Source organism: Dipodomys spectabilis, unplaced genomic scaffold (genome assembly GCF_019054845.1).
Source record: "Dipodomys spectabilis isolate Male_0828 unplaced genomic scaffold, ASM1905484v1 ptg000010l, whole genome shotgun sequence".
In the NCBI taxonomy this organism is placed as follows: domain Eukaryota; kingdom Metazoa; phylum Chordata; class Mammalia; order Rodentia; family Heteromyidae; genus Dipodomys; species Dipodomys spectabilis.
In genome coordinates, this window is record NW_024870687.1 from 1,263,146 (window position 1) to 1,273,324 (window position 10,179).

Below are 10,179 nucleotides of genomic sequence, written 5' to 3' on the forward strand. Positions count from 1 at the left end.
TCAATCTATGTCTGACAGAAAATCCACCCCATACTTTTTTGGTCTAGGATATGTACAGCTATAAACTGGGTGACTTTTAGAGAATGAAATTAGAGAGAATGGGTCCCCTGGACAGGATCTGCTATAGGTATGACAAGTTGGAAGAAAAAAGAAAACAGCATAAGGAAATATGATTAACAAGGCCAAAGTGGTCAAAATAAATCACTCCAATGCAAGAAGGTTCTTCTGACAAACCTGTTCTTGTTGAGCCATGGCCTGGTATGATGGTGCCACTTTAGACTCTGGTCCCATTAGGGCAACATACATGTCACAGCTTCTTCCTTTGATGGCCTAGGCTCTCTACCAGAGGTTCATCCCCCATTCCTACCTCTGCTTTCTAAAAGGGTACACATATCAAGGGACTCTTATTTCCACCTACAAACATTCCACCAGTGTTCCCTCATGACACAACTCCTCAATGCCAATCTGGGTGTTTTGCCTTGACTCCTAATATATCATCTGCGGAGCCTAACATTTGTTACCTTTCCTCCTTTTGGTACTGGGTACTGAACTGAGAGCTTTGTGCATGCCAGATATGTACTCTACCACTGAGCTGCATCTTTACCCAGAGCTTTGCTTATACTAGTCAAGGACTCAATTATTTGATACAATTACCAAGGCACATGAGAATAAGGGAGATGCTGCACTTAGCATTTGGACAAAATAATCACCCTGTCTATAGGAGTCACTTCAACATTAGCTTGTGTGGCAATGTGTGCAGACCTCTGGCTAGGAGAAAACAAAAGCCATGTCTGAAAAATACATGATAATCTACTGGTAAAATTATCAACAGGAGTTTTCTGAGGGATGAGGCATGAGTCATTAATTATGAACCAAGAACTACTTCTTCAAAAGTGTAAAGAAATAAGCCAAAGCCACCAGAAAATACTCAAAAATGGGTACTTAAGAGAAAACAAAACTGTTCTTAGTCAAACACTGGTAAATAGGCTGGGTGGGGCCTCCACCACAGCTTGGCCTCAATCCTTAACCCACTGAAGAATGAGAGTGCCTTGGCCAGGCCTGCCTTCAGTTTGGACCCAGCAGCCTTAAAGGATTTGGAGTCATCCAACCTGGTCAGTTCCAGGACTAGAGATGCAGGGATGTCAATTTCCTGGCCCACACCTACTCCCTAGGACTCACACATTGGAAGCTATTTGCACTTTGATCTGCCCTGGGGCTTCTAGTCACAGATCAGTCTCTCTGGCAGTTTACTTTCTGATGAGTAAGACCAACTTGGCTTAAAGATCTCTACCCCACTCCTCCCCACCCTACCCCAACCTCAGGCCTGGTATAGGAAAGCTTAGGGAACTTACCATCTCCCAACTTTACTAGAAACAAGGAACTTGCACCTCACCCAGTAGTATCTTTCCTTAGAGCTTCCTAAAAGTTGCTGGATTCCCATAGGTCCTGTTTCTGAAGAAAAAGGGGCTCTTACAAGTTATTGGTGGCCATGGAGGAATGCCTGACACAGACAACCTACCTTGAGCCTCACTGCAAGAAGAGTGAAAGATTCTGGCAAAAAGAACCAGTGAATGATTTTGGCCTCTGGTGAAAACAGAAGTGTTCACCCTCTTCCTGGCCATTGTGTAGGTTCTAAGCAATTGAGATTTCTGTCTCACTCATGTAAAGTAAACATACCCAACAGGCTGGATCTTTTTCCCTTACAACCCTCTGTGGGCCTCAGACAGCTTCGAATGCTGGAAAATGAGTATGAGAATGGGTCATTGGGCCATGTCTCCCTTCCACTCCTTGACTTGTAAGTACTGAATCAAGCAGATCTTGATACGCTATGGGACTGGTCAGATACTCACTCCCTCAAACAGCTAGACTCACTTCTGTCCTTAGAGCTCCCAGATGACTTGAGAAACTACCCTGGCAATGAGGATCTTGCACTCATCTTGTGAGTGCTGCTTCGCTGCCAACTGAACCGTAAGCACAGGGATTGGGGTTCCTGCTACTGTTTCTGGGGAATGTGAATGAAATCCCTCTGATGGGGCATGAGACCAGAACCTGTTGTTGTCTGAAGGAGAAGTAGATCCTTAATGGCCAGTATTCATACCTGCATTTTGTGGTCCCATTCCCAAAGAGGAATGCATACTAGGGGGCAGGTAAAGCAAGTCCTGTGTCAGAATAAAGGAGGAAGAGGCCCTGCTGCCTCAGTGCCCAGACAAGTCTTGAACATCAATCCCTTCAGTATTCCAAACATCACTTTGGTACTAGGAAAATTTTAACATCTGAATCTGGTTTACTTTCTCTTCAAACTGCTTTTATGCTACTGGCATGCTGTTGAGAGACTGCTAACTTTAAAACTGGGCCAGGGAAAATAAACAACATTGGCACTTGTCATCCTCCTGTTCAAAATAATAGGAACACCATGAATTTGAAACTCCTCTTGAGCACCAGTCCTATATTGCTAAGATTAAATCCTGCTGGCCAACTTTATATTTCAAATATATTGAAAGAATAAAAGGGATTCTAAAGAATAAGGACTCAAGAGTACAAAATGTATACTTCTTTATTTATATAAATAGGGCTTTAAAATAATACTATTTAAAAGAAATCTGCATTTTTACATTCACCATCAGTTAGTTCCTGACCGGAAAGGCTGTGCATGATGATACACAGCAGGGACCTCAATGCATGACAACAGGATCTCAGGAAAGCACCATTCATTTGAGAAGTAGGAGGCAGGTTCTGACAGTCCTGTTGCACTGCTACCAATGGGAAGTCTTAAACTTCTTCCTCCACCAAGTCTTCTTCAAATTCCCCCTGTTCATCAGCAGTGGCATCTTGGCACTGCTGGTACTCGGACACCAGGTCGTTGATATTGCTCTCAGCCTCAGTGAACTCCATCTCATCCATGCCTTCTCCCGTGTACCAGTGCAAGAATGCCTTGCGCCGGAACATGGCACTGAACTGCTCTGAGGTGCGCTTGAAGGGTTCTTGGATGGCTGTGTTGTTGCCAATGAAGGTGGCCGACATCGTAAGGCCACGCGGGGGGATGTCACATACAGCTGTCTTCACATTGTTGGGAATCCAGTCTGCAAAGTAGCTGCTGTTCTTGTTCTGCATGTTGAGCATCTGCTCATCCACCTCCTTCATGGACATGCGGCCTCGGAAGATGGCAGCTGCTGTCAGGTAACGACCATGGCGGGGATCACAGGCGACCATCATGTTCTTGGCATCAAACATCTGCTGGGTGAGCTGGGGCACAGAGAGAACATGGTACTGCTGGCTGGCCCGGCTGGTCAAGGGTGCAAAGCCAGGCATGAAGAAGTGTAGGCGGGGGAAGGGCACCATATTCACGGCCAGCTTGCGCAGATCTGCATTCAGCTGGCCGGGGAAGCGCAGGCAGGTGGTGACTCCACTCATGGTGGCAGACACCAGGTGGTTCAGGTCTCCATAGGTGGGTGTGGGCAGCTTCAGGGTGCGGAAGCAGATGTCATACAGGGCCTCATTGTCGATGCAGAAAGTTTCATCTGCATTTTCCACCAACTGGTGGATAGACAAGATGGCATTGTAAGGTTCTACCACGGTGTCTGAAACCTTGGGGGAGGGCATGATGCTGAAGGTGTTCATGATGCGGTCTGGATACTCCTCTCGGATCTTGTTGAGAATCAGGGTGCCCATGCCTGATCCAGTGCCACCTCCCAGGGAGTGAGCCAGCTGGAAACCCTGGAGACAGTCACACCTTTCTGACTCCCGTCGTACCACATCCAGCACCGATTCTAACAGCTCGGCTCCCTCCGTGTAGTGGCCTTTTGCCCAGTTATTGCCTGCCCCGCTCTGGCCTATCAGACATAAAGACATGATGAGACACAGACTCCAAGAATAATGACTGTGCCTGTCCTATTGTGAAGAAAAAGGAGTGTTGTGAGCCAACCTTTGCTATTATTTTAGATACACTATGGTGAAATAAAGGAAATGTTTTCAATGTATCTGGGACCCTACAAATCACCCAGGTTCTAAAGAAAAGTAGAGAGTGTGGAGGAAAATACATTTTAACCCAAATCAAGTACTTCTAGAAATGAAGAACTGAGCCTGCCTCAATACTGGAAATGTAATTACTTTCACAACAGGGACAGGAGCACAGTGTGGTCAGAGGGAAGCTAAACTGCAAGCACTTGTCTGCTCCTTGCTCACACATAGCTGTGCTTTGATTTCTGGTGTCCTGAAGTGGTTCTGTTATTGCCAGGCCTTTAAAATGACCAGCAGTGCTGAAACCTTGTTGGTGGCTTTCTCTGCTTGCTGCTCTTTCCCTTCAGAGGCTTCTTTGTCATGGAGAACTTACAGAGTTGCACTGATCTGAGCTGTCTGAGTGGCCACGGGCATGACTCCCGTGGACTGGAATAGGTGGGTTAGCTGAGGAGAATATCTAGGTGGATAAAGGCTCAGCCCAGCACTGGAGTGCCTGGATGTTAGGACCCATGGACCATGATGACATACCAAATATGAAGTTGTCTGGCCTAAAGCTCTGGCCAAATGGTCCCGATCTTACTGAGTCTAAGGTGCCAGGCTCTAGGTCCACCATGATGGCCCGAGGAACATATTTGTTGCCTGTGAGAAAAAGAGTTGACTTAGGCCTATACTTGACAAGGAACTTAGGGCAGAGCTTATGATTCTAAGTGACTCTCAGCATTCATTACAAAAATTACAGCATTTAAGACATGGAAACAGAAAAGATATCTTGAGCATGAATCCCCATGCAAAAGGCTTCAGCAACTTTAAGGATGTTTGCAGTTGTCTATTTCCATGAATATTCATTCCTTTGCTTTGGGCATGGTAGCTGAAATCTCAGCTACACAGGAGGCAAAGATGAGCATCAGGCTTTGAGTCTAATGGTGCAAAAGAAAGGTGACAACACCTTTTTTTTTTTTGGTTCATCGTGGGGCTTGAACTCTGGGCCTGGACACTGTCCCTCAGCTCTCCAGCTCAAGGCTAGCACTCTATCACTTGAGCCACAACCCCACTTTCAGTTTTCTTATTGGAGATAAGAGTCTCAGGGACTTTCCTGCTCAGGCAAGATTTGAACCATGATCCTCAGTTCTTAGCCTCCTAAGTAGCCAGCATTACAGGAATGAGTCACCAGTGCCTATCAGCAAGAAACTTCCTCTTTTTTGTTAATTTTATTTTATTGTAAAGGTGCTGTATAGAGGAGTTGGTTACATGAGTAAGGAAATGAGAACGTTTCTTGTCAAAAATTGTTACCCCCTCCTTTGTTGTTCTCCCACTATCCCTTCCCTTCCCCAATTACCTTTATCAAGAAATGAACCAGGTTCATGCCTGTAATCCTAGCTACTCTGGAGGCTGAGATCAGAGGATGACTATTCAAAGCCAGCTGGGGCAGGAAAAGTCCTTAAGACTCTTATCTCTAATAAACTAACAGAAAACCAGAAATGGCACTGTGGTTCAAGAGGTAGAGCTGCTTGCCTTGAACTGAAGAGTTGACGGACAGTGCCTAGGCCCAGAGTCCAAGCCACATGACCGACCCCCCCCCCCCCCCGGGCCAAAAAAAGCCAGGTATGGCTATTCACCAAGTAGATGTAAGGGAATTCAAGTGTAAGGCTTTCCTGGAGAAAACATATATACAATATATATATTTCTTGTCTTATAATGTTTCAATAATGGTTATCAAATAGCACATATCCTTTATTCAAATACTCAGAGCAACCTTGGGCAATGACTTGCAATTTCCCATTTAACATGATTTGGCCCAAGGGAAAGCAGTTAACATGATGTAAACACCAGTTTTAGAATACCCCCTTCCTAAACATTCACATGAAGAAAACTGACCATCCTGCTGGATATACAGGATCTAATAAAGACACAACCTAAAATTCTGTTCATAGGAGTGACACAATCCAACCCAACCACTCTCAACCAAGGAATCAGAAGATTAAAACCTTGTATGTTACTTCAACAATATTAACACAAAATACCAAGGTGAGGACATCCCAAAATGTAGATCTATAAAACTCACATAAATTAAATAGCTTTGTAATTTTGTTTGTACTTGTTCATTGGATTAATACACAGGAAAGCCAATTATCCATGATTCTGTTTGTATACAATAATGTAGAATGGAAACTCAATATAAAATTAAATGAACTTTACATTGACAGTTACAAAAACTGAAAATCTACTCTGTAGACTTCAATTAGGCTGTTTATGTTAGGAAAGACAATATGAATCATTTAAAAGCCATGTTTACAAATTAGTATTGATTTTTTCTACATCACAAGAATGTTTTCTTACTTTAAAAACCTTAAAAATAATTTACTGTTGGCTAAGTATTCATATTCAAAATGCTCAAGACCAGAAATGTTATAGATTTCAGGGTGAGACTATGCTTTGTGACTTGGACTATTCTCATATATATTAGTGACTGAACATCCCTCTTTAAAATTTTTAAAATTTTCTTTTTCAAAATATTGTTTTAGAAATTTAATCTGTATTTTAAAGAGGCAATGTAACTGGGCTCTGGTTGCATAAGGGTGTAATTCTAGCTACTCAAAAATCTGAGATGAGACCTTAGCATCGCAGATTGAAGTCAGCTGGGGCAGGAAAGGCTTGGAGACTCATCTCCAAGAAACTACCCAAAATAAAAGAAGCTCATAGTTAGTGCCCAGGCTTGAGCTTAGGATGATCAGCACACAACCAAATGGCATTGGATTATATTTTATCAATTGTTTTAGAATGCATATTTAGGCAGTCTCATTTTTAATTATGTGAAATGGGCTCACGCCTTTAATCCTAGCTACCCAGAAGGCTGAGATCAGATAATCATGGTTCAAAGCCAGCCAGGGCATAAAAAGCCTGCAAGACTCTTATCTCCAATAAAACACCAGAAAACTGGAAGTGGCACTGTGGCTTAAGTGGTATAGCTGCTTGCCTTGAGCTGAAGAGTTGAGCGACAGTGCCTAGGCCCAGAGTTCAAGCTCCATGACCGGAAAAAACAAATCCAGGTGTGGTTAGTCAGCAAGTAGAGGTAGGGGGAACTCAGGTATAAGGCTTTCCTGGGGTAATTCACAAGAGTATACTCAAAAATTAAAACAAAGTATCTGGTGGAGTGGCTCAGTTGGGTACAGCACTTGACTTATAAGATCAAGGTCCCAAATTAAAACTACAATACTACCATAAGAAAGGCAGGAACTCCTTCCTTTTCATTAGTATTCCCCTGGGAACTATTTTGCCACGGTATGGGAAACAAGATGGAAGAAACTTACCAGCTGCCTCATTGTAATACACCTCGATTCTCTGCAGCTGTAAATGGCTGTCCCCATAGTAGTTGCCAGTGCAGTCAATATTGTGCTCGTCGCTTAGCATTTCCCAAAACTGAGATGGAAATAGAAGTATATTATGACCTAGAATGTTAACTGTCCAAAAAAATGCATTTTAAAGTAACTAAGAAACTCATGTCCTGTTGACACAAATATATTTGTAAAAAATAATTACATTTTCTAAATTAAAAAAAGCACAGAAAATGGTGGTATTTTAGTTTTGTTAATCTCTTTTATCTGGCTGAATAGAAGACATCTGGTTTCTCCTATGAGTATTCCATCTTATGCAGTACCATATTCTGTTTGTATTCTATGATGAGTAACTGGCCTTCCATGGACATGAAATTACCAAAGCAGTAACTTGAAGACTCAGCTAGAAGGGTCTCCAGAACCCCAAGTGTCCTCAGAGCATACATGACAACCAATGATTTAGAAAACACCCAACTTAAGGGAGCTGAGATGGAGCATGAAACTCAGAGAAATTTGCATTAAGGTAAAAGAAATGTTCTCAATTATCTGACACTCATCAGTTGACACAAAGGGAATTCTCTGTATCTTTCAGCTCAAAGACACTGCATTCCTTTCATTCAAACCAGACCAAACGTGCATTAGTCTATTCCCAGGAAACTAAATACAAAGACTTGAGTCTCAGGTAAGACTAAGACATGCAAGGGATTTGAAACCACCCCAGCCTTGCTTAAAAACCACACCCACCAGGGCCACACAAATTAGGGAAATTGGAGAAGCTATCTGGGGGCTTCATTTGCAGAAGGTTAGGGACCACTATGGAGCCCCACCTACCTCAGCCTAGCCATGACCACCACCACCTCCACACTCCAACCCCATCCTTTTTCTCCTTCCCCTAAATTTGAGACTGGATCCTAGGCCAGTGCCATGCTCACCTTTGCACCAATCTGGTTGCCACACTGGCCTGCCTGTATGTACACAATCTCCCTCATGGTGCAGGGCTGCAGAACAGATGGATGTGTGTCTTCAGCAGTGGTGCCCACAGAGGCAAACAGGTAGAGCTGGGAAGCAGGAATCTGACACAGTGAACTCAGATCCCCATTTATACCTCTGGTTGTTACAGGGGCAGAGGAGGTGGGGCGGACTTGATTACAGGTGGAGCCAGCAGGTGCTCCAACTCAATCTCCCTATTGCTGGGTAATCAGAGGGCCCTACCAGTTCCCACCTACCCTTGTATCCAGCTCCCAGCTGCAAGTCCATTAGCACAGCTCCCATTCTATTTGGATCCTCTGGTCACCCTGCCATCCACTACCCACTCTGACTCACAAGAGAGGCTGAAACCTGGGATCCAGGAAAGAAGAGGAGGAACTTCCTCTACACAAGGTCCTTGTGTGCCAGAAGCCCAGAACAAGCCTGCCTTCCATTTTTGATTGGAGGGCCTAGAACTGAAGGGACATTTTCAGCTGTGATCCCAAGAGCAAGCACAAACTTAGATTCCATGATTGATTCACTTTCCATTATGGGAAGAGTCAGGGGCTTAGGGTCTAGCCTTCATTCTCAGGTTTTCTTTTTCTTTCCTCTTAAAAGTAGCTTGCTTTATTACTTGGGCTATAGGACTACTACAGTCTACTTTTTGTTTCATTTGGCTTCTGCTCCTAGTGTAAGAACTCAGGTCCTAGTCAGAGTGTCTTTTTTTTTTTTTTTTTTTTTGGTCGGAGTTGGGGCATGTTAGTGACTTAGGGCTTGAAATTAAGGCCTGGTGACTCTTTCTGAGGTTTTTATTATTATTGAGATTAGATGATTACCTTAATTTCTCTTATTTCACAGAATTGTGGAATAGTGATATTTAGTTGAAATCACAAACATATTTTAACCTTCACAAGTCAAATTATCATTATCATGGACTATAAATTTTGTGAATTCTATAAGCTTTGACAATACAATTTATTTCTTCCACAACGGGTGATATTTACATTTCTCTACTTTTGTTTAGTGTAGGATTTCCTGTCTTTCACTCTCATTCTGCCCCTCTCTTTCTGAGGTTTTATTGATTTACTTATTTAACTGAAAGGTAGAAGGCTCTACTACTTGAACCACAGCTCAACTTCTGCCTTTTTTTTTTAAAGTGTTTAATATGAGACAAGAGTCCCATGGGTAGTCAAGGGCAGTACAGTGAGGCTTGAAATCTGAGGATCACTATTCAAAGTCAGCCTGGGCAGCAAAGTCTATGAGACTTACCACCAATCAACCACTAATAGCCAGAAGATAGTAGAGCTTTAGCCATGAGCAAAACACTTCAAGTTTAAGTCCCTCGACTGAACAAACTGAAGCAAGTTTCATGGACTTCCCTGCCCATGATGGCTTTGAACCATGATCTTCAGACTTCAGTGACTTTAGCACTCAAGATTATAAGTGTGAGTCAACATTTACAAATCTTTAATTACCTTTTCTTTCACCTTTTCCGGTTATTTATTATTTCTTTTTTTGACAATTGTTCTTAGGGGCTAGCTTTCATTCTTAGTTTTTTCTTTCCTCTTGAAACTACCATGCTTTACAAATTTGACCACAGGTAAACTACAGGCTGTATCTCTTTTTTGTAACTCTTCTTCTAGGGCTCAAACTCAGGTAATGGTGACTGAGGTTCTTTTTTAATTTTTTTTTTAAATTGAGTGCTGCTTGTTAGTTCTGGAAATTAAGGCCTGACGACTCTCCTTGAGGATTTTTTTATTTTTACCTTAATGGTGGCAGGTTTCACTAGTTGAGCCACAGCTCAGCTTCTGCTTTTTCGGTGGTCAATAGGAGATTAGAATATCAACAGCAAGCCAAGAGCATTACAGGGAGGACTGAAATCTGAGAATCATGGTTGGAAGCCAATCTGGGCAAGAAAATCAAT

The 10,179-nt window shown here is 42.9% G+C and overlaps 1 protein-coding gene across 6 annotated transcripts; it reads right to left on the reverse strand.

Annotated features, from left to right (window-relative positions):
* Window positions 1-2,769: 2,769 nt before the first annotated feature.
* Window positions 2,770-8,278, reverse strand: LOC122128004 (tubulin beta chain-like). Of its 6 annotated transcripts, XM_042702312.1 has the most exons (5): window positions 8,222-8,278; window positions 7,266-7,374; window positions 5,799-5,801; window positions 4,486-4,596; window positions 2,770-3,830 (listed from the first exon to the last, which is right to left on the reverse strand). In XM_042702312.1, the coding sequence occupies exons 1-5, from the start codon at window positions 8,276-8,278 to the stop codon at window positions 2,770-2,772; spliced, it is 1,341 nt and encodes a 446-aa protein (XP_042558246.1). The 6 variants fall into 6 exon arrangements, with proteins under 6 accessions (XP_042558246.1, XP_042558256.1, XP_042558243.1 ...); XM_042702322.1 differs by lacking the exon at window positions 5,799-5,801; XM_042702309.1 differs by lacking the exon at window positions 5,799-5,801 and having other exon boundaries at window positions 4,486-4,622; window positions 7,262-7,374.
* Between the last annotated feature and the right edge of the window lie 1,901 nt (window positions 8,279-10,179).